This window comes from Hippopotamus amphibius, chromosome 17 (genome assembly GCF_030028045.1).
Source record: "Hippopotamus amphibius kiboko isolate mHipAmp2 chromosome 17, mHipAmp2.hap2, whole genome shotgun sequence".
Taxonomy (NCBI): Eukaryota; Metazoa; Chordata; class Mammalia; order Artiodactyla; family Hippopotamidae; genus Hippopotamus; species Hippopotamus amphibius.
The window spans coordinates 42924289-42948839 of NC_080202.1; the positions used below are offsets into that span (position 1 = coordinate 42924289).

At 41.7% G+C, this 24551-nt stretch overlaps 1 protein-coding gene across 1 annotated transcript in view; it reads left to right on the top strand.

The window, feature by feature from the left end:
* The window catches only part of LOC130839753 (leucine-rich repeat-containing protein 37A3-like), a 52180-nt gene extending 36139 nt beyond the window's left edge, over nucleotides 1–16041 (top strand). The window contains exons 9-15 of the mRNA XM_057714128.1: nucleotides 4864–4982; nucleotides 7060–8861; nucleotides 9238–9342; nucleotides 15029–15108; nucleotides 15364–15418; nucleotides 15499–15641; nucleotides 15751–16041. Coding sequence (XP_057570111.1) covers nucleotides 4864–4982; nucleotides 7060–8861; nucleotides 9238–9342; nucleotides 15029–15108; nucleotides 15364–15418; nucleotides 15499–15641; nucleotides 15751–15784 — 2338 coding nt within the window. The 3' untranslated portion in view covers nucleotides 15785–16041. The remainder of the gene's footprint in view (nucleotides 1–4863; nucleotides 4983–7059; nucleotides 8862–9237; nucleotides 9343–15028; nucleotides 15109–15363; nucleotides 15419–15498; nucleotides 15642–15750) is intronic.
* Nucleotides 16042–24551: the final 8510 nt, after the last annotated feature.

Genomic DNA, 24551 nt, shown 5'->3' on the forward strand with positions numbered 1-24551 from the left:
TATGTGTTCACTTAATACAAAATATGTATACTGCTGATTTGGGTGGAGTGTTCTATAAATGTCAATTAGGTCAAGTGGGTTGATAGTGTTGTTCAAGTCTTCTCATCCTTACTGATATTTTACCTACTTGTTCTATCAGTTGTGAGAGAGGAACATTGAACTCCCTAACTATAATTGTAGATTTTTTTTGTTTCTCCATGCCACTCTCACTTTTCCTTCATAAATTTTGAAGCTGCATTATCAGGTGGACAATTTTTTAGATTATGTCTTCTTCATTAATTGACCTTTCTATCATCATGAAATAACACTCGCTATCCTTGGTAATATTCTTTGCTTTGACATTGATTTCTCTTAAACTAATATATCCCACTCCAGCTTTCTTTTGATTAGTATTAGCATAGAATAGTTTTTTCTATCCTGTTAACCTGTTATTTTCCTATTGAAGATATATATTTGGCTTTTGCTTTTTTATCTAGTGTGACAGCTCTTCTAATTAGGGTGATTAGATCATTTACATTTACTGCAATTTTTGATATGATTACATTTAAATCTACTGTCTTGCCATTTGTTTTCTATTTGTCTCATCTATGCCTTATTCCTTTTTCCCTTTTCTTCCTGCTTTTGGATTGAGTACATTTTATTATTTTATTTTATTTCCTTTGCTAATTGGTTATAACTCAGATTTTGTTATTTTAGTGGCTGCTTTATGGTTTATAGTGTCCATCTTTAACTTATCACAGTCTATCCTCAAATGATATACAGTTTCTGAGTAATATAGGAGCCTTACAATAGTGTACTTCCATTTCTCCCCTCCGGGACTTTGTGCTATTTTTTTCATATCTTTTGCTTTTACTTATGTCATAAACAGCACACTATATTATGGTTTTTTGTTTAAATGATGAATTATCTTTTAAAGAGATTTAAATAATAAGAAAAAACTTATAGGGACTTCCCTGGTGATGCAATGGTTAAGAATTTGGCTGCCAATGCAGGGCACACAGGTTCCATCCCTGGTCCAGGAGGATCCCTGTGGAGCATAGATGCTGTGGAGGAACTATGCCCATGTGCCACAACTACTGAGTCTGTGCTCTAGAGCCCGTGGGCCGCAACTACTGAGGCCCACGCCCTAGAGCCTGTGCTCTGCAACAAGAGAAGGCACCACACTGAGAAGGCCTCGCACTGCCAACAAAGATCCAATACAGCCAAAAAATAATAAAGTTCTCTTTAAGAAAAAGAAAAGACAATGGGTTCAAGTCTCAAAAGAAAAAAAAAGATAAAAGAAAAGACATATATTTACCTATGTCATTACCAATTCCAGGGTTCTTTTTTAAAATTTTTTATTTAGTTAGTTTATTTTTTATTTTTATTTGCTGCAGTGGGTCTTCATTGCTGCACATGGACTTTCTCTAGTTGTGGCCAGTGGAGAATGCTCTTCATTGCAGTGGGCAGGTTTCTAACTGCAGTGGTTTCTCTTGTTGTGCAGCACAGGCTCCAGGTGCACAGGCTTCAGTAGTTGTGGTATGCAGGCTCATTAATTGTGCCCTGCAGGCTTTAGAGAGCAGGCTTAGTAGTTATGGCACATGGGCTTAGTTGCTCCACAGCATGTGGCATCTTCCTGGACCATGGATCAAACTCGTGTCCTCTGCATTGGCAGGTGGATTCTTAAGGACTGTGCCACCAGGGAAATCCCAATTCCAGTGCTTTTATTCTTTTGTACATCCATATTTCAATGTTATTATTTTTCCTTCTGCTTAAAAATACTTCTTTGAGCATTTCTTAGAGTGGAAGTCTACCAGTGATTAATTCTTTCAGCTTTTGTATGTCTGAGATAGTCTTTATTTCGCTTTTGTTTTGAAAGATCTGGGTATAGCATTCCAGCTTGATAGAATTCAATTCACTGCTTTAAAGATGTTATCCCACTGAGTTCTCGTTTACATTGTTTCCAACAAGAAGTCTGCTGTCATTGTTATCTTTGTTCCTCTGTATGTAGTGTATAGTTTTTTCCTCTGTCTGCTTTTAAATTTGTTTGTTTCTTGCTGGTTTTCAGTAATTTGAGTATTATTTGTACCTTGGTGTAGTTTTGTCCATGTTTCTTATGCTTAAAGTCCATTGATCTTCTTGACTTTGTGGGTTTATACTGTTTACCAATATGGGAAATTTTTGCCTATTATTTCTTCAAATTTTTGTATTTCTCCTCTCCTTCATGGACTCTAAGTACACATATATTAGACCACTTGAAATCGTTGCACAACTCACTGATGCTCTATTCATTTTTGTTGGTGTTCTGTTTCATTACTCTCTGTGCATCATTTTGGATACTTCCTATTGCTATGCCTTAATGTTCACTAACCCTGTCTTCTGCACTGTCTAATCTGTCATTAACCTCATCCAGTGTCTTTTGCATTTAGACATTGTTTTCAATCTCTAGAAGCTCAATTTCGGTCTGCTTTACATCTTCCATGTCTCTTTAGTCTGGGTTTTTTAACATATGAAGTACAGTTATAGTAACTGTTTTTCATAGATAATAACTTTTTAAATGTTCTGTTTTGTGAAATGTAACATCTGTAGAGATTATGGGTTCGTTTTGATTGATTGCCTTTTCTCCTCAATAGGGGTCATATTTTCCTGCTTCTTTGCGTGCTTGGTAATTTTTCATATGATCCCAGATATTGTGAATTTTAGTTGATTGTGTGCTATATATTTTTATATCCCTATAAAATGCTTGGGCTTTGTTTTGGGTGAAATTAGGTTATTCAAAACAATTTTATTCTTTGAGGTCTAGCTTTTAAGATCTGTTGGGCAGGACTCCAAGTAGCCTTTAGTGTAGCGCTCATTATTTGCAGCTACTGAGGCAAGTGCTTTCTGAGTATCATGAGGTTTTCCAGTCTGACTTGTAGGAACAGGTACTATTCCCAACCTGGTGTGAGATCCAGTTATTCTTATTATTAATCCTTTCATATGGTTCTTCTCCTGGCATCAAGGAATTCCTCACATGGATGCACTGACCAATACTTTGTTGAGTACTCAAGAGATCCCTCTGCATATCTCGAGAGTTCTTTGTCTGTGCACTTCTTTTGTCTCCAGTACTTTGCTTTGTGAACTCTAGTCACCTTGGTTCTCCCAGACTCTCAGCTCCATTTCCTCGGTCAGGGAGTCCGTCAGTCTTTGCCTGGGCTTCTTTCCCCTGTACCATGACCTGGAAACTCTCCTAAAGAAGGAAGCTAAGCTGGACTTCCCCGATGGCACAGTGGTTAAGAATCCGCCTGCCAGTGCAGGGGACACAGGTTTGAGCCCTGATCAGGGAAGATCCTACTTGCCGCGGAGCAACTGAACCTGTGCTCCACAACTACTGAAGCCCGTGCACCTAGAACCCATGTTCCACAACAAGAAAAGCCACCATAATGAGAAGCCCCGCACTTCAACAACGAGTAGCCCGTCCTCGCCACAACTAGAGAATAGCCCGCACAGCGACAAAGACCTAAACGCAGCCCCAAATAAAAAGTAAATAAAAATAAATAAAAGTATAAGAAGTAAGCCAGGGCAGTCTTAGGGATCACTTTATTTCCCATCTCTTGGAGATCATGGAACTTTATTGCCTGAGGTCCAGGTTCTTGAAAACTTGTTTCCTATATTTTGTGCCATATTTTCACACTTTCAGGCGGGAGGTTAAACTGGTGCTTGTTACTTCATCTTGGCCAGAAGCCAATAACATTCTTTAAGTCTGTTTTGTTTTGATACAGGGTCCAATCAAAGATTAGGCATTGCAGGTCATGTCTCTGATTCCATTAATCTAGATATTTCCCTGCTATTTCTTCTTTTTGGTCTTTTATGACATTGGCATTTTTGAAGAGCCTAAGCCACTTGTCTTATAAATTGCCCCACAGTCTGGATTTGTGTTTCCTCAATAGATCCAAAGGAAACATTGTGGGAAAGAATACTACATAGGCGATGTGTCCTTCCTACTTCAACACTTCAGGTGGCCCACTGCTAAGTTTGATCACTTGGTTCAGGTGGTATCTTCCATATCTCTCCATTGTAAAGTTATTTTTCCTCTTGGTAATTGATAAATAATATGTGGGGTGATACTTTGGGATCAGTGAAGATCCTACTTTCAAACAACTTCACCCAGCTGGGCATCAGTGATAATCCTTCTCTGAATCAATTATTACACTGGTAGTTGCAAAATGACACTTTCTTAATTCTGTCATTCCTTCTGCATTTATTAGCTGACATTCTTCTATAAAGAAGAGCTCCCCTTCTTTTCCTTTTGAGTGTTATTATGGACTCGTGCTCTTCTTTAAATTAATTGCATTATACCTTATTGTAATGATAATGTTATTCTTTAGAATGTTCCAGTTGTCCAGATTTGGCCAGTGTGATCTCTGTTATTGTTTCACCACACAATGATTTTTTGTTCCTAGAATACTTTCTGATATATTTACTACTCACAAATAGGAATTGAGAAAGGGACTCCAGAAGGTGGGGACTCATTCAGACTCTTCTTAGAAGTCTGCCTTCTTCCTGTGTACTCTCAACCCAAAGTGAGGCTTTCAGGATGGAAGGAGATACTTCTGAATTAAACTACGGATCAATGTCACCCAATTCTAATCCCTGTTCCCTTTTTTCTAGGCATACCATACCTACTGCCATCCTAATCCTTCTGTTGGGCACCTCTCTCCTCCTCTATATTTCTTTGCACTAGTCAAGAGCAGCAATTGGACAACCGGTCCCTCTCCAATTCTCCAGTCCAGATGCCCCAAGAACTCCTTTTGGCACTGGTCTGTGGTGGCCTTGGCCTGCCTCTCCTACCTACTCAAGTAACTGCTTTACCACAAATTTAATTATCTGTGTTTCCATGTATAGGATCTTACCCAGCCGCATGGCCTGCTGCCTCTGCCAATTTAAAAATACAGTTGAAGTTGTCTGTAAGACAGTCAAGCTGCGTTGCGATGGTGAATGCCTGACAAATGCCGCACCTTGTGGTGAGCCTCAATTGCCTGATGATAATTTTTCTATGTTTAATTTAATTTAATTTTTAAAATTTTATTTTTACTAAATGAGGATACATTTTAAAATTAATGATGTAATTACATTATTTTTCTTCAGTAATTCAGAGTTCCAGCTCCCTAAGATTCTAAGAACTACTCCCTTGCTAAAAATCGTATTCTTGGTTACATTATTAAGCTAATAATAGCTCAGTTACGGTGTTAGTTTAAGAATGTAAGTGATTTGTGTACATACAGGAACAAGAAAAAGGAATGGAAGGGGGAAGGGAATTAACATTAATGGCCACATATCCTAAACTGTGCTCTCTGCAAATGAGAACTCATTCATATATAGTGCATCACAGTTTGTAAACTGATTTTATATACATTAGGTCTCGAGTACCCTTTGTCTTATAAGCCAGGTGTAAATATATTTTTGTTTATTTGGTTTGTTTTTGCAATTTCATGAAAGAGTATAAGTGATGCTGTTTTATGTCCTATTTGGGGCCTGAGAGTTTCTGGTTCCATAAGCAGAAGCAGCTACCTAGCCCTCCTAATGGATGGGAGAGCTGTCCAGCTCTGAACTTATGCTTACACTGTCCAGCTCTCGACTAGCTCTGAATCTCAAGCTTTTCTATCCACAAAACACTCAGGTGCTTTCAGCTATTTTTCTATGTATTAGATTTATTGGCACTAACTTGATGACTTCCAAAATGTGCTTTCATGCCCAGATACCTTGAATACAGCTCTCTTTCAATGATCTAGAGCACATCATAAGTAACAACACTTTGCTACTTAGTAAAGACTATATTGCAGATTTTTCAAGACAGGTGTTTTGGGGGCGGCCACACTACACAGCTTGCAGGATGTTAGTTCCCCTACCAGGGATTGAACCCGGGCCACAGCAGTGAAAGTGCCAGGTCCTAACCATTAGACAGCCATGGAATTCCCCCAAACAACTTTTTTTTTTACCAATTATATTACTCCTTTCTCGCCCAAAGTGGGCAGAAAAGGCATTTTTAATCTCCTTTTACAGGTGAGGAACAACGAGAGCAGAGGTGTTAAGTGCTATGACCCGTGTTCCCAGATCTCCTGTCCCCAGTGTGGGGCTCTCTGCAAGCCCATGTTCCTCCTTTCTCATGACTCTCCACTGCTTCTTTGACCCTCACCATCACCACCAAATATATTTTTAATCCTTTTGGATGAGAAGCCCAGCTACACAATGGTACACATTACCTTCACACAGTCAGAAGCTTTGCATGGTTCCCAAGTAAAGCTGGCAATATTAGAAGTGAAATGAAATGAAAGCAAAGTAGGCATCTGACTGAAGTTGCTTTTTCCCTTCTGCATTTTAGGATCTCAAGTTTTACTGCATTGATTTGTTGACCATTCCACATTGGCATAGACTCTGGGAAATCTCTTAAGTTATACCTCAGGTCCCTGCCCACATTTTAGCAAAGAGCCAGGGTAGACATAGTGTGTTTTTCTATATAGAGCCTTCTGTTATGGGGGCTGGGACATACAGAAGCAGGGACTGAGCAAAGGCTTCAGTGGGTGGGTGGAAAAGGGCTTGTCATGATGAAGACCTGTTAGCAGCAGCTGTTGTCACAGTCATCTGTGAAAGCAGCAGGAACACAAGCACACTGAAGAGGTGGAGAGAGGAACCTCACACTCCTCTGCATCTGAGGCAGGACAGGATGGGGTATGTGAACGTGGAGAGTCACAGCAGATCTGCAGAGCACCCAGCTGAGTAGGGGAATATTTGTCTTCCAGTCTTGGCTTTTCTTGAGTCCTGGGCAGTTGGCCTCTGTCCACCAGTGGAGTAATCCTAAATACAGTTACTATATTTCATGCTTTGGAATTTTCCCAGTAGATAGCCACTTCTTCAAAAGATACTTTTTTCACCTTTTGTGGTTGCCAATCATAGTCTTAAGTTTGGGTTTCCTTTTCTCCTAAGTGGCCCTCAGATGTTGACTGATTCCTAATCTATTGGATGGGATACATGTCTGTGAACTGACAAAAAGCTGTCCCAACCGTCTTCAGTTATCAAAACCAGTCTCTTCTTTTTTGACAGATGAAGAAGCATCTCTAGGGAATGCAGAAGGATCGTTCATGAAGGTGTTACAAGCCCGGAAGAAGAACAACAGCACCGAGCTGACTATTGAGCCAGAGAGGGCATCCTCAGACCAAAGTGCTGTCAGCTTGTCAACCTTCATGAATGAGCAGCTGGACTCAAATGCTGAAAGTGATGTTATCGGTGCACTAAACTACATACTGCCTTATTTCTCAGAGGGAAATCTACGAGATGTGGAATCAACATTATTACCAGTCATTCAGCTTCTTTTTCCAAATGTACAAGATGCAGATACGCTGCTGGGCCATTTGAAAAACAATATAAGGAACCCTTCCATCAACCCTATACCCAACAATTCACCTGATAAAAATAAATTGAGGAAACTCTATTTTCTGGAAAATTTGTTAGATGCAGAAATTCAAGAACAAAGTGATGAGATTAAAAAGAAAGAAAAAACTGCCATGCTCATACATTCCAAACTTTTAGGTCCCAAATTGAAGCACCAAATCTTTCAAAAGAAATTGGAAACTGCCGAACCACAGGAAAACAGCCTAGCAAAGACTGAGAGTGTAGGGGAAAGGCTGCTGAGAGGGAACAGCATCCTCAAGGACCCAAGGGGCATAAAGAAAAGGCACTTCAAAGCAGTGGGAGATGAGAGCGTCAGGAGGAAACAGAATGCCCAGCCATTTGTGGAGAACACTGCCAGAGAAAGAAGTCTCACGAGCCCATCCCCAGTAGAGCTGGAACAGCTTCACATGGTGCAGAGGCCCCAGGAGTTAGTGGGAAACTCCTTCACCACAGAGCCTGCATTCATAAAGGAAGATAAGGCAGCAGCCTCTTCTTTCCTGAAACAGTATTCAAGGGGCAGGCTTTCTGGCTCCATCCCTCCAAACTCCCCATCTCAGGTTAAAAAGAAATCAAAAGACTTACCCTCCACTATTGCTGTTTTAGAAGATGCATATGCTAGAGTTATAAATCTGAAGACTTCTCAACTAATCTCACATTCCGGGAAAAAATACATCTTCCATAAAATTCAGTCTGGTCTGGTCCAGAGAAGACCCAAAGCCGAATTGCGTGGAAAGTTCACAGAGAAAGGTTCTCCCAGTAGAATGATGCTTGTGAGGCGTCCTTTCTCCGCAGTGAGAAGCCTCATAAATTCCCCTCCAAGAGAGGCTTTTTCATCTTCAGGAGAACTGACTTCTCAAGAAAATCCTTTTCCAGAATTATTTTCTCTTGCAGACCCTTCTACAGAGAAGCCTACTCCAGAAAGCAATACTGCACAAAATGTCTTTGAAGAAATTACAAACTCTATTCTGCCAGGAGGAACCGGCCCTGGAATCACTGCCCATAAGAGTGTCCCCACGGCACATTCTGCTGTTGCTGCAGACAACTTTATCCCAACTGTTCAACACACCAACGAAGCACAGTGGGAGGACCACAGCGTGGGCACTGAATTATCCTCTAAGCCCCCAGGCTCCACGTTCCCAGCACTCACATCCCCGGGTGATCAATTTGAAGCTCAGCTAAACCAGCAGCTATCATCCCTCATCCCCAACAATAATGTGAGAGGGCTCATTTCTCATGTTACCCGGACTTTGAAAATGGACTGCTCGGAGACCCACGTGCAGCTGGCCTGTGCCAAGCTCATCTCCAGCACAGGCCTCCTGATGAAGCTCCTCAGTGAGCAGCAACAAGTAAAGGCATCGAAGGCAGAATGGGATACGGACCCGTGGAAAACCGAGAACTATATCAGTGAGAGCGCAGGAGCCCAGGGTGAACAGAAGGAGCAGGAGCCCAGTGAGGTGAGGATGAGCCCTGAAACACGGGAGCTGCACGTGTACTCAGTGTAGGACGTGCCATTAAAGTGCCCAAGCAGGAATCCCAGGGGCTCCTAGTCTGTATCTTGTTTCAGCCATGAACCTGGCTAAGACAGTGATCTCCCCCTTGGCTCATGTAGAGAATGTGCCACTACTCCTAGGGTAGACGAGAAGAGGACATAACACACAGATAAATAAATGGTAGAAGAAAATGCTAATGAGAAGATGAATACCATTAAATTTGGCTTGTTCTTCTAGAAGCGTCTGGCCTGAAAGGATTGAGTTTTATAGTAATTTAAGGATAGTTCGCTTTCATCTTTTCAATCTTCTTGTTTTAAAAAAATGTTATTTATTATTTTAGCTCACAAAAGAAGTCCCAGGATACAACTATAACAAGAAACTCATCCTGGCAATATGTGTAACTGGAGCAGTGATGACTTTCATTATCATTTTCTGTCTCATTCAGGTAAGGACAATAATTAATTCAGATTCAGATTCCTGCATATCCTTTGCGCAGACTCACCAATTTTTTCATTTATTTATTTATATTTATTTATTTATTATTTATTTATTGCCTGTGTTAGGTATTCGTTGCTGCACACAGGCTTTCTCTAGTTGTGGCGAGTGTGGACTACTCTTCATTGTGGTACGCAGGCTGCTCGTTGCTGTCGTTTCTCTTGTTACATAGCACAGGCTCTAGGCATGTGGGCTTCAGCAGTTGTGGCACATGGGCTCAATCATTGTGGAGCATGGGCTTAGTTGCTCCATAGCACATGGTATCTTCCTGGGGTAGGCATCAAACCCGTGTCTCCTGCATTGGCAGGTGGATTCTTAACCATTGCGCCACCTAGGAAGTCCCCAATTTTTAATATTTTGTCCATGTTCTTTATATCCTCTCTGTTTCCCTCTATATCTCTATGTAGGTATGTAGAAGCAGTAAATCGTTTTCCTAAACCATTTCAGAAAGTTACAAAAAAAAAATTTCATATTCAGAACCCACAAACTGAAAATCAAAGCCGCCTTTCCACCTGATTCTCACTTGATCGTTCTCTTCAGTCGCTAGGACTGAGATACAGTTTGTTGTTTTACTTAAAAGTATATTCCCAGGATTTATTTTTTCTTGCAGGGGGTGGGGCATCTGCGTTGCATCTTCACTGCGGTGCGCAGGCTTCTCGTTGCACAGGCTTCTCTTGTTGCAGAGCACGGGCTCTAGGCGCACCGGCTCATTAGTTGTGGCACACGTGCATAGTTGCTCCGCAGCATGTGGGATCTTCCTGGAGCAGGGAACGAGGGATTGAACCCGTGTCCCCTGCAGTATCAGGCGGGTTCTTCTTCACTGGGCCACCAGGGAAGCTCCCCCAGGATCTTTAAAGGAACTCCTCTCCCGGGAGATCTTTCTGGAATTGGATCCTAATACCAAGCCATTAGACTATTTTGACAAGTTGAGTTGATAAGAAGGCCAGAGTTGACATGATAGTAAAATTCCTTCAACTCAAAAAGCTATGTTGATTTGATGTCCTCCCCAGTCACTCTCATTCTACCATTGCTTTCTTTCCTTGTTGGCTAAAGTGATGAGAGGTATATAATCTCCACCCTCAGGGAGCTATCGGTCCCCCTGGCAGGGCTGAAAGCACATGGTTAAAAGATAAAAGTGTGGTCTTGTCAACTCTTTAGATTTACTTAGCAGCTTTCTTCTCTGGTGTGTTAGGCTTGTGTAGCTGGGTTCCATTACAACATTGCAAGGAACATCCAGCAGCAGGCTCCCCAAAGTATGTCCTATTTACGGTAGCCTGTCCCTGGAGCCAGCCTGCTTACCTTCTGTTCACTTACATAATGAGTTATTACTTTTCCCAACAGGCACTTGCTAACCGCATCAAAAGAGTGATTTTCAACAGCTGCCAATCTTGATTCTGCCCTACCAATCCAACCTACTTTATTTGCCTTTTCTACTGTCGTGGCTGCCCTCCATTCCAGCCTAAGCAGCTCACTATATGCTAGTTACACCATACCCATTCCTACGTTTGTCTGTGCCTCTGCCCATCGAAAATCCTTTATTTTGCTTTGCCTGTGGAAGTCCTATGAACCTCTCAAAAGCCAACTCAAGTTCATCTTTCTTTGTACAGCCTTCCCTGAATACTCCAGCTCTCCTGACCCTAGTCCTGTGAGGTTTGTCACCATTTCTTAGGGGCCATAGCAAAGCAGTCCCCTCCCCTCAGAACTCACAAAAGTGGTAAACAGGTTTTTAAGAGGTGGTTCCCCAAGAGAGAAACACCAGGGTCAGCACAGCATGGACAGAGCAGAGATGTGTGAGGACCAATGGCTCCCTGGCCTATCAGACTTGAATAAAACCTGACATGACGTATGAACTGCTAAAGAGAAACGTGTCTGTCTGCAGGAGGGCTGGTCAGCAGTGAAAGCATAGAAAAGGTGAGGCGAGCCCAACACGGGTGGTGCCCATCCTCACATTGCCCGAGAGTAGAGATGGCACCTTAGGCAGCGTAACTGGAGGGTCCGGCCCAGTCGCCAGGCTGTGCCAGTTGAGGAGATGGACGGATCCAGCTACCCCAGGCCTTTCCAGTATACGCAGGATTCAGCTGATTCCTTTCATTCTAATCCTGTTCTCACCAAGTAGCCTTCCGATTGTGTGATTGTGCTTTCGTATGCCACGGAGGCCTTGTCTGTCTCTAGAGAAGGTAATTCTCTGATTGTGTAGACACACATGCCCTGTCTGTAGAACATGTACTTCTCATTATGAAGTGAGAATTCGGCATTCTGATTTTTGATCAGTCCTGTGATATTGATAAGGGGAGACTGCCACACTAGGAAGAGGTGGGTTCTCTCTTGGTGAGAAGAGCATGATTCCTGAGCCCAGGAGGCTGGGGACTAGCATGGGGTCAGCTTGCTAGTCATTGGCCATGGCCCAGACTACCCTCTACATCTCCAGGTGGCATATGGACTTTTGCTTTTTTAGAATTTGTATAAAGTCCCCTTTTTATTCTTTTTAGCTTCTGTGTAGTTTAACCTTGCATTTGTTTTGGGTTTTTTTTGGCTTGTGGAATCTCAGTTCCCCAACTAAGGATTGAACCTGCACTCTCAGCAGTGAAAGCAAGGAGTCCTAACCATGATTTCCTCTCCCCACATACACAATAAACTTTTTGAGGACAGGGGCCATGCAGTGTTTTTCCTATGGAAGTTCCATGGAAGAGATTTGAGGCGTTATGTCAGTTCCACAGTGAGGAACAATGCAACCAAATATTTATTTGAAGTAGCACAGAGAGTCCAGCAATAGACCCATGTGTTGTGAAGACTTCTGAAATGTCATGTTTCAATACTCAAATGAGTGGAAGAAAACGAACAAATGGTAATAGAGTAGCTGCCTACCTCGTTGGGGGGTGGGGGGGTGGGAAATAATAGCAGATCCCTATTTCTCACCTAAAATTAACCTATTTCCATAAATGTGAGAGAAGACCACATAACAGTATTAGAAGAGTGCCACAGGGTTCATGGCAGCACTATTTACAATAGCCCAGGACATGGAAGCAACATAAATGCCCTTCAACAAGATGAATGGATAAAGAAGATGTGGCACATATATGCAATAGAATACGACTCAGCCATAAAAAGGAATGAGATTGAGTTATTTGTAGTGAGGTGGATGGACCTAGACTCTGTCATACAGAGTGAAGTAAGCCAGAAAGAAAAATAAATACCGTATGCTAACTCATATATATGGAATCTTAAAAAATGGTACTGGTGAACCCAGTGGCAGGGCAGGAATAAAGATGCAGATGTAGGAAAAACAAAAGTATTAAAAGAGGGACTTCCCTGGTGCCGCAGTGGATAGGAATCCACCTGCCAATGCAGGGGACATGGGTTGGATCCCTGGGCCAGGAAGATTCCGCATGCCGCAGAGCAGGTAACCCCGTGTGCCACAACTACTGAGCCTGCGCTCTAGAGCCTGTGAGCCACAACTACTGAGCCCACACAATGCAACAACTGAAGCCTGAAAGGTCTAAGGCCCGCATTCCGCAACTACTGAGCCCATGTGCTGCAGCTACTGAAGCTGACATGCCTAGAGCCTGTGCTCCACAAAAAGAGAGAAGCCTCCACAATGAGAAGCCAGCGCAAAGTAGCAAAGAGTAGCCCCTGCTCGCTGCAACTAGAGAAAGTCTGCTCACATCAGTGAAGACCCAAAGTAGCAAAAAAAAAAAGTATTAGAAGAAAATAAACACAATATTTTTATAATATTATGGTGGGGAAAAGCCTTCAGAGCCTGATGGCAGGAGCAGAACCTTTGATAGATTGACCACCTTGTCTGTGACACCAACTTAGCACTGATTCATGTCAAGAGTAAGATGGAGAATTTTGCATATACTGTCTGATTTAATCCCCACAGTCCTGTGAGGATGGTGTTACTTTCCCTCTTTCATAGATGAAGGAGATCAATGTAAGGCCCCAGTGGCCAAACCAAGAGCAGAAGCCAGTTTCACCTGACTGCAAAGCCTGTGCTCCCTACTCTGCTCTTCTGTCTCCTTAGAGACAAAAGCACTGGAAGGATTTGAAACATTGAAATTCAGTGAAAGCCAATATTTATTTACTATAAAGAGATTTTTTGGGTTTTGTTGCTTTGTTCATGAGGGGATTTGGGGCCACACTGAACAGATTGTGGGATCTTAGTTCCCTGATCAGGGACTGAACCCGGGCCACAGCAGTGAAAACGCTGAGTTCTAGCCACTGGACCGCCAGGGAACTCCTACGAGTTTCAAAAATCAACAGGAAGAGGACACACAGTCCAGGGGAGACGGGGGCAAGGGCTGTGAAGAAGAGGAGGAGCTGTGTTGAGTCTGCCACCATAGCTGCCCGTCCTCTCCTCATGGCTCACGTGGCGCAGGTTTTGTCAGCCAGGCCGGTGACACCTCATGACATAAACATAATCTCTATTATATTCTTCAAGATCTTTTGTAATCTGTCTAGCATTCATTGTATTTGATTTTTAGTGTGGTTGAGAGAGGGGATCTCTCTTCCTCTACAGGAAGATCCAGTTGTTTTCAAATCTTTCACTGAATGGTTCATTCCTTCTTCCCTGGTCTAAACTACTGTCTTTATCTGGACTCTATTCTGTTGATGCAGTTATCTTTTCCTGGACCAGTACCAATATCGCACTGCTTAACTCCAGTTGCTTTGTAACATATTTTGTATCCGGTGGGGAAAGGTCCTGCTCTTTGGTCTTCTCTCTCATCCGTATCATAACTGGGCTTGCATATATACTCTACCAAATGTCAGCTGGCCAGGTTTTGTTTTAAAATTATCCTGGATATAAATGGATTGCATTGAATTTGTAGGTTAATTGGAGGAGAACTGACCTCTTTATAACATTCTAGGAAGATGGTGTCTCATGCCATGTATGTATTTCTTCTTAATGTCCTTCAGAAAGGTTTGAATGTTTCATCACATAGGCCTTACACATTAAAACAGAAAAGTTTTAATGTTGTCATCACATAGTGCTTAACATAGGTTAAGTTTCTTCCTCGGCACTTTATGCATTTTTATTCATATAGTAAATGGGATCGTCCTTCTACTTTTTAGTTACTTATCTGTGTTATATGGGAAAGCTGTTGAGGCTTATATGTTGATCTCTTGATTTTGTATGCAGCCATCTTACTGAACTCTCATATTACTCCCCATAAAACTTCACTTGATTCTTTTGGTCTTTTCAGATCCATCATTTCATATGCAAATCTGTTTGTCTCTTCCTTTCCAATACTTCAATTTTCTTATGCTACTGATTAGGGCCTCCTCCACAGTGATGAGTAAGAGCAGGAATGATAGGCATCCTACTCTTGTTCTTGACTTTAAAACAAAGCTTGGGTTTCTGGTACATACTTTTCTTTTCTTTTCCTGCTTCTAAGAGTTTTTCTTAGGAATTATCTGTTGAACATTATCTAAAACAGTCCATAAAATGTATTGGCATCTGCATGCAAGACCCGGAGTAAAGTACTGTGGGAGAGTCAAAGGATTACTAAACAGGATAGAATTCCTGTGCTTACAGAAGTTATCTCACTGGGTCGACAGGACTTAAAATAAAAAGGAGTGAATGAGGCTGTGGAAATAGTGGTAATGGACAATCATGGTCATGTTTTCTTTCACAACAGATTCATGCTCACAGGGCAGCAGCAGCAGCAGCAGCACAGGGAGAGGAAGAAACAGGGCAACTGCCCAAGGGCCACAAAAGGTGAGTGGGGCTGAACATCCTGCCTGTCCTCCACGCTAAGCCACATGCAAAGGTCCCCCGAGACCCTGGGGGCCAGACACTGAGAACGTCTGTGAGGCCAGCACGCAGGGGATGCTTTTCAAGCTCCCAGGTCTGTGGTGATTCTGCTCGTTGTGATTCTGGACTCAGGCGCCCATTTAGTCCTGAGAAGCCCAGAGGTAACACAGGTGAGAGAGGTGGGAAATGTAACACTGACTGTGTGTGTTTTCCTCCAAGGGGCTTTTTTCCCTTTCTTCTGCGAAAGAGAAGCTCAAGGGAAGGCGAGAGTCAGGTAACTTTGAGGAGGGTAACGTACTGTGGCCGGAGAAAGCAGGGGGATGCAGAGTTAATATTTCCCTTTCTGTGTTCTAGGAGGGCTTTCACTGGAGAAGGCGGCCACTTTGGCTTAGGGATACGTATAGACCGCTCAATGCCACACGCAAGAAAAACATGGCACAGAAGCTACACGACCAGGAGTCTTCTGATGAGGATGAGATTTTCCAGAAGGATGCGGGGTAGATGAGAGGGGACAAGTTAAAATTCTCGTCTAAAATGGGGAAATAATGAAAAGTGTAATTGTTCCTTTTGAGAGTAAAAGCCTTGGCATTATTCTTCTTATCTCAGGGAAGGCAGCAGAACCCCAGCAGAGGACGTTTAGGCTGCAGATTCGGCTGCTGGGGAGACGGGTGTGGAAAGTGAGGCCGCACACGAGACCGCGGCAGTGTGAGCCCCGTCCTGCCTCAGGCCACCTGCACATTTCATTTTCCAGGATTGGCTTCTCAGCATCACTTGTCAAATGCTTCTTTTTCTCATTTAAAAAAAAATACATTTATTTATTTATTGGCTGTGTTGGGTCTTCATTGCTGCACGCGGGCTTTCTCTAGTTGTATTGAGCAGGGGCTAGTCTTCATTTCAGTGCACGGGCTTCTCATCGCGGTGGCTTCTCTTGTTGTGGAGCATGAGCTCTAGGCAGGTCGGCTTCAGTAGTTGTGACACATGGGCTCAGTAGTTGTGGCTCATGGACTCTAGAGCACAGGCTCAGTAGTTGTCGCGCACAGGTTTAGCTGCTTCACGGCATGTAGGAAGCTCCATGACCAGGGCTCAAACATGTGTCCCCTGCATTGGCAGGTGGATTCTTAACCACTGCTCCACCAGGGAAGTCCCTTCACTGAATTTTAGATTCTTTTCCTGTATAGGTCATTACAGAGTATTGAGTACAGTTCCCTGTGCCTACACTAGGTCCTTATTAGTTACCTATTTTTTTGTTTCTTCATCTTTACAATGGAAATTCCCTTGTAGGGCTATTTGAGAATCAAATGAGATGCCCATGAGTGAGTTGCACACATAAGCTTTTCCAGTAGGCCCCAGAAACGGCTTCTGAACATCGAGCACATCAGGTAGAATTTTCACGTGTCAAATGGAAGGATTAGATATAACGTGCTGGGAAGGAGCAGCCCCTCCCCAGAGATGGCTGGGCCCGTGGCGTGACTGAGGCTCAGTCACCTGTCTCAGCCCATTGACCAAGGGCCCCGGGCACTGCTTTGAAATTCATCCCTGTTTTTGTGCTAAGGCAATGCCTCCCACAGGCTTCTCCTGACCAGTGATTGAGTGCAATGGAAATACTGCACTCAGGGGGGCCTGTTCCTAGGGGATAGGGGTTGGCTGACTTTGACCACAGGATTCCTGGAAGGCCTTGCTAGACCTTCTTTAGATTGCATGGCAGTATAGGATGCTTCCACCCAACCTTTTCTTCCTCTCTCCTTCACTTGGTGTCGGATTTGCATTGCAGCCTGACAGCCTCTCGGGTTTCCTCCCTATTTCTCTTACACAGGCATTTCTCCTAACAGTGTCTATGCATGTTTCATCCTGCTTCAGCTTCTGCTTTCTTGGAGGGCCTGGACTAACACATTCAGAGTGACAATGACAAGAAATGGGTATTATATCCCTCTTGCCAATTAGCAAACTGTATATGGCTTATCCTAATAATTCTATCAACATGTATAACCTATCATCTTTCCTTTGGAAAATTCCCAGGGCCTTTTCCAAAGATTAACTTCACCTTTTACTGTAGATTGTGGCTGCCTCAAAGTAAGAGAAATGAAATATATTAGTGGAAAACACATATCAGAAAATATTCCGGGATATAAGAACATTAAATAGGAGGTCAAATGATAGAATTATCATACAATTAAGGCATGAAGAAAAATACAATTACTATAAAAAGTAGGCTCCTAGGCTTATACTAACTTCTCACTCACCTGTAACAGCTTTCACTCCATCCATCACCTTATTCAGATCAACTTTTCCATTAGCGCTGAGGAAAAGCGCCAGTTCAGACGTGTAATCAATGTCAAGAGCTCAAACATACAAAGGATGTATACTGATGGGAAATTCCAGGGAAATTCCATTGATGTCATAATTTTACCCAGACTTATATTAAACCTCTGGATTTCAAGGATTTAGCTGATCTCTATATTTTAAAAAAGATGTCTTGTATATTAGAGTTTGCACAGGGGAAAAGTACTTTTTCCAGTGTTTTTCGATCATTGGTGTTGGTCAGCTGTCTGGTAACACTTACTTCAGGTACTGCTGTCAGCTATTTGTGCCCTAGCTCGAACAGGAGCCACTGGTTCAGACTAGGTTGTTAAATGAATGCATCCTGGAGCGTGTAGTGCCTGAGAGAGTTAAAATATCAGAATTCAACTAAGGGAAAGGGGGATAGAAAGAGTCTTCTACACCGAAGAGAGGCTGAGAAATGTGAAGAAAAAAATCTAGGTACAATGTATGCAGAACTAGAGGCAGTTTAGCACCAAAGAAGAATGAAGTACAGATTAGGGAGAGGAGTTCAAGAGAGGCAGGCTGAGCTCAGATCATTGAGGAATTTGCAAGCTACTGTAGGAAGCTTAGATTTATCTAAATACTAGGTTATGTGACGTCTTTGACAGGTTATAAGTTCAGGAATGATATGGACCAATTTGTATTTTATTTCATTTTTCTTTAACTTGAATTTATAACTACTTTACTATGAATTGCATTTATATTAGAATAGATAAGTGATGGCATCAAAATGGTGACCAAGATAGGTCAGCCCCAACTTCCGTTCCCCTCACAAGTCCCACTTGCAAGTATACACAGACAAGACACCTTTGTGAAAATCCCAGAATACGGTGGTGAGGCTGAAGCACCTCGCTGGACCACAGACACCAAGAAGGACTGCATTAGAAGGGTAAGAGTATCAGCTGCATTCTGACCACACTGCTCCTCTTCCAGACCGGCACAGTACTGCACCGAGAGGGCCTCCAGGCTTGTGGTTTCTCCAGGGGGAAAAAGAGTGCCCGAGGTAGAAATCTAGCTCCCCGATAGTTGTGGGTTGCTTCCTGGGAGGCCCACTGGGTCTTGTCTCATGGGTATTGTGGGGAGAATCCGTGGTGCTTGACCACTGGAGATCAGCTCAAGATGGGGAAGGGGAGCAGGGCTTACAGCAACCAGAACTCAGATTTTGGCAGACTGTGTTTCCCCTAGCAGCGGTGCCTGAGGAGATATCCCAGCCAGAGGCTTTGCGCATCTGCGGAGCAGGCTGCTTGGACCGTCTGGCCGGGGAACTCAGTGTAAAATCCTGGCAAGCTGGGCTGGCCTTGGAGCCTGTTCTGCCATTCTGCCCAGGCGGGGGAGCTAATTAGAAGCCTACCTACTGCTGAATATAGCCCCCGGCTTGGCCCAACCAAGATGCCTAATCAGAGCACACAGGAAGCTGTGTACCCATCCTAAACTCCCACGTAAAGCAGCTCTTGAGCAGAGAACCCAGCCAGCGCCTCTACCCATTTTCAGAGCCCGGTTAGTAGCCCCATGTAGCCAGGGAGCTCAGGGCAAATTCTGCCTTTTATTGTTCCCCAGCCAATAAGCCATGCGGACCTTGGAGTCTCTTCTGCAACCCCACCCAGGCAGGGAAGCAAATTAATGGCCCCTGCCTACTGCTGAGTACATCCCTCAGTCCTGCCCAATCAAAAAGCCGACTGAGAGCTCCTGGGAAACTGTGTAGACCACCTTGCAGCCCCACTTGTAGAAGCACCCAAGCAGAGAGCCCAACAGTGGCTCTGCCATCTGCAGAGCTGAGCTGGTGGCACTGTCTGCCCAGGGAGACTGGTGGACAGCCTTGCCTGATTTGAGTACCCCAATGAGTTGTACCAGTGATGGAGTCTGTCCTACAGCCCCACCCAGGCTGGGAAGCAAATTCAAAGCCCTGACTAGGGATGTATATAGCTTCTGGACACATCTGACCAAGAAGCATAACAAGAACACCTGGGAAATTGCACAGCCCATCTAATAGACTGGTTTAAAATGATGCCTGAGTGTAGCCAAAAAAAAAATTGACAACCTAAGAGAAATGGATAAGTTCCTAGAAGCATACAACCTACCAAGACAGAATCATAAAAAAATAGAAAAATCTGAACAGACGAAAACAAGTAAGGATATTGAGTCAGTAATTAAAATCCTCGCAAGAAAAGCCCTGGACCAGTGGTTTCCCTGGTGAACCTTACCAAACACTTAAAAAAGAATTAACACCAATCCTTCTCAAAATCTTCTAAAAAAATGGAGAATTGAACACTTCAAAGCTCATTTTATGTGGTTAACATTACCCCGATACCAAAGCTAGATAAGGACACCGCAAGAAGAGAAAACGATAAGCCAATATACTTGATGAACACAGATGCAAAAAATTTCAACCAAATTCTAGCAAACCAAATTCAACATTAAAAGAATCATACACCATGATCAAGGGGGATTCAGCCCTCATATGCAATGACGGTTCAACATACGCAAATCAATAAATGTGGTACACCACAGTAACAGAATGAAAGATACAAATCATACAATCATCTCAATGGATGCAGAAAAAGTATTTCACAAAACTCAGCACCCATTCATGATAAAAACTATCAATAAACTGGGTAGAGAAGGAATGTACCTCAATATAATAAAGGTTATACATATGACAAGCGCACAGTTAATATCATACTCAATGGTGAAAGACTGAAACCTTTTCCTCTAAGAGCAGGAATAAGACAAGGGTGCCCACTCTTATCAGTTCTATTCAATATAGTACTGAAAGTCTTAGAGCAATTAGGCAAGAAAAAGAAAAGGCATCAGAATCAGAAAGGAAGATGTAAAATTGTCTCTATTTGCATATTTTATATATAGAAAATCCTGAAGACTCCACTAAAAAAAAAGTTAGATTTTATTAACAAATTCAGTAAAGATGCAGGAATACAAAATCAACATACAAAAAGCAGCAGTGTCTCCAGACACAGAGAACAAACATATGGCTACCAAGGGGGAAGGGGGTGTGTGTGTAGGATAAATTGGGAGATTGGGAATGACATATGCATACTATTGATATTATGTCTAAAATATATAACTAGTGAGAACATACTGTATAGCACAGGGAACTCTACTTAATGCTCTTTGGTGACCTAAATGGGAAGAAAATCCAAACAAGAGGAGATATATGTATATGTATAGCTGATTCACTTCGCTGTACAGCAGAAACTAACATAACATTGTAAGGCAACTATACTCCAATAAAAATTAATAGAAAAAAAAGCAGTAGTGTTTTTATACACTAACAATGAATTACTGGAAAAAGAAATAAAACAATCCCATTGATAACAGTATCACAAACAGTAAAATACTTAGGAATAAATTTGCAAGAGACAGAAATAAATGAAGAGATTGCCTGCCTTCACTGACTGGAAGAATTAAGGATGTTAAAATTTCCATACTACCCAAAGCCATCTAGAGATTCAATGTAATCTCTACCAAAGTTCCAATGGCATTTTACCAAATAGAAAACACAATTCTAAAATTCATTAGGAACCACGAAAGATCCTTAATAGCCAAAGCATCCTTAGAAAGAAGAACAAAGCTGGAGGCATCACACGTCCTGATTTCAAACTATATTACAAAGCTATAGTAATCAAACAGTATGGTACTGGCATAGAAACACACACACTTAGGCCAATCAAAGAGCCCAGATATAAATCCATGCATATATGGACAACTAATATTTGACAAGGGAACCAAGAGTACTCAAGGGAGAGAAAACAATCCCTTTATTAAATGGTGCTGGGAAAACTGGATATTCACGAGGAAAAGAACAAAACTAGACGTCGTCTTATACCACTCATAAAAATTAGCTCAAAATGGAATACAGACATAAATGTAAGACCTGAAACCATAAAACTCCCAAGGAAAACATAGAGAAAAAGCTCTCTGACATTGGTCTTGGCAATAATTTTTCAGATATGACACAAAGCATGAGAAACAACATAAAAAATAAGCAAGTGGGACTATATCAAACTAAAGAGCTTCTGTACCACAAAAGAAGCAATCAACAAAATGAAAAGGCAACCTACAAAATGGAAGAAAATATTTACAAACCATATATACGATAAAAGCTTAATAACCAAAATATATAAGAAACACATAAGCCTCAAGAGCAAAGAAACCAAATAATACAAATTAAAAATGGGTGAAGGGACCAAACAGACATTTTTTCCAAAGAAGATATTCAGAAGGCTAACAGGTACATGAAAAGGTGCTCAAGATCACTGATCATCAGGGAAATGCATATCAAAACCATAATGAAGTGTCACCTCACACCTGTTAGAGTGGCTATCATCAAAAGGAGATAATAAATAGTGATGAGGATGTGAAGAAAAGGGAACATTTGTACATCATTGGTGAAAGTGTAAATTGGTGCAGCCACTATGGAAAAGAATATGGATGTTCCTCCAAAAAATGAAAAATAGAGCTATATGATCCAGCAATTACACTTCTGGGTATATATCTGAAGGAAACAAAATCACTATCTTAAAGAGATATCTGTATCCCCATGTTCTCTGTAGCATAATTTACAATAGCAAGGTATGGAAACAATCGAAGCATCCATTGAGAAATGAATGGATAAAGAAAAAGTAATGGACTATTATTCAGCCATAAAAAAGAAAAAAATTTTCCATTTGCAACAACTTGGATGGACTTTGAGGGCATCATGTTAACTGAAGTAGGTCAGACATAGAAAGGTAAATACTTATGATCTCACTTGTATGTGGAGTCTAAAAAAACATTTCATGGGAACAGAGAATAGATTGGTGGTTACCTGAGGTAGGGGTTGGGGAAATGGGTGAAGGTGGTCAAAAGGTACAAACTTCAAGTTATATGATAAACAATTTCTGGGGACACAATGTACAGCATGATGATTATACTTAACAGTACTGTGTCGTATACTTGAAAGTTCATAAGTAAGTAGATCTTAAGAGTTGCTATTGTAACAAAGAAAAATTTGTAACCGTGTGAAGTGATGTATGTTAACTAAGCTTGTTGTGGCAATCATTTTGTAATATATATGTACATAAAATCATTTCACAAACTTATAGAATATTATATGTCAACTATATCTCAATAGAACTGGAAATAAGAAATACAGATAAAAATCAATACACAGATACAAAACACACAGAACATCTACATTCCATCCTTCCCCAATCTCTTACCCTTGGGTTCTACTTCTCAACAGTAATTTCTTTTTGCTCTTTTGTTTTTAGTTTTGGCTTGCTCCATAATTCTAAATGATATGCTTGTTCCTAGATTTCTTGAATAATCAATGTGATAGAATGTCTATTAGTTGTTATAAAAGATAAACATTGTTTTTCATTTCCAATACTATGTAATCCCCTTTTCATATTTTGGGGGACTATTTTAATTTAAAATTTTATACATTGCTTTTCGGGTTTCCTAGGTGGCGCAGTGGTTGAGAATCTGCCTGCCAATGCAGGGGACATGGGTTCGATCCCTGCTCCAGGAATATCCCACATGCTGTGGAGCAACTAAGCCCATGCGCCACAACTACTGAGCCTGTGCTTTAGAGCCCAGGAGCCACAACTACTGAGCCCATGTGCTGCAACTACTGAAGCCCATGTGCCTAGAGCCCGTGCTCTGCAACAAGAGAAGCCATGGCAATGAGGAGCTCACGCACCACAATGAAGAGTAGCCCCCACTCACCGCAACTAAAAAGAAAGCCCGTGCACAGCCAAAAAGACCCAACACGGCCAATAAAATAAATAAATAAATAAATTTATTTTAAAAATTTTTATACATTGCTTTTATAGCTCTACAATATACTTATTCCTTTAATTCTTTGGTCCATTACATTTATTTTTTAGGATTTACTATTTCTTTTTCTTTTTCTTGGTATTCTGAAATTCTGCAATAGTATAGCTTTGTCTAAGTCTTTATTCATTTCTGCTGGTCACAAAATAGGTTATTCTATCTGGACACTCCTGTTCTTCATTTTTTCAGAAACATTGTTCCATTTATTTTTGTTTGATAATTTGCTCTGCCTTTTCCATAGCTGGAAATTTTAGTATGTGGAAATTTTCTCCATCTAATACTAGACTACCTTCACTTAATACTTTATTTTTATTGCTTCATTCCTTTAAAAATAAATTCTACTTTCTAAGAGAAAGACAAATATCATATGATATCACTTATATGTGGAATCTAAACTATGACACAAATGAATTTATCTACGAAAAAGAAACAGACTTACAGACATAGAAAACAGACTTGTGGTTGTCAAGGGGGAGTAGGGGAGGGGAGGGATGGACTGGGAATTTGGGATTAGCAGATGCATACTATTACGTATAGAATAGATAAGCAACAAGGTCCTACTGTAAAGCACAGGGAACTATATTTAGTATCCTGTGATAAGCCATAACAGAAAAGAATATGAAAAGAATGCATATGTATGTATAACTGAATCACTTTGCTATACAGCAGAAATGAACACATTGTAAATCAACTATATTTCAATATTTTTCAAAAAATTCTACTTTCTTGAAGATTTGCTCAACTTGCTCTCTCATGCCTTACACTGAATTTTTTTATTAATATTCTTGATTTCCAAGCTATTTTTTTAAATCGACCTTTCTACCTTAACTGATGGGTATCCAAAGGTATAAATTTAAGATCTCTTTGTTGAGTCTTTTAAAATTAATTAATTAATTAATTGGCTGCATTGGGTCTTCGTTGCTGTGCATAGGCTTTCTCCAGTTGTGGCGAGGGGGGCTACTCTTCCTTGTGGTGTGTGGGCTTCTCATTGTGGTGGCTTCTCTTGTGGAGCACGGGCTCCAGGCACACGGGCTTCAGTACTTGTGGCATTCGGGTGTAGTAGCTGTGGCTCACGGGCTCTAGTGCACAGGCTCAGTTGTGACGCACAGGGTTAGTTGCTCCATGGCATGTGGGAATCTTCCTGGCCCAGGGATCGAAATCATGTCCCCTGCATTGGCAGGCAGATTCTTAACCATTGTGCCCCCAGGGAAGTCCTCTCTGTTGAGTTTTGATACCAATAATATGACAGTTTTCTC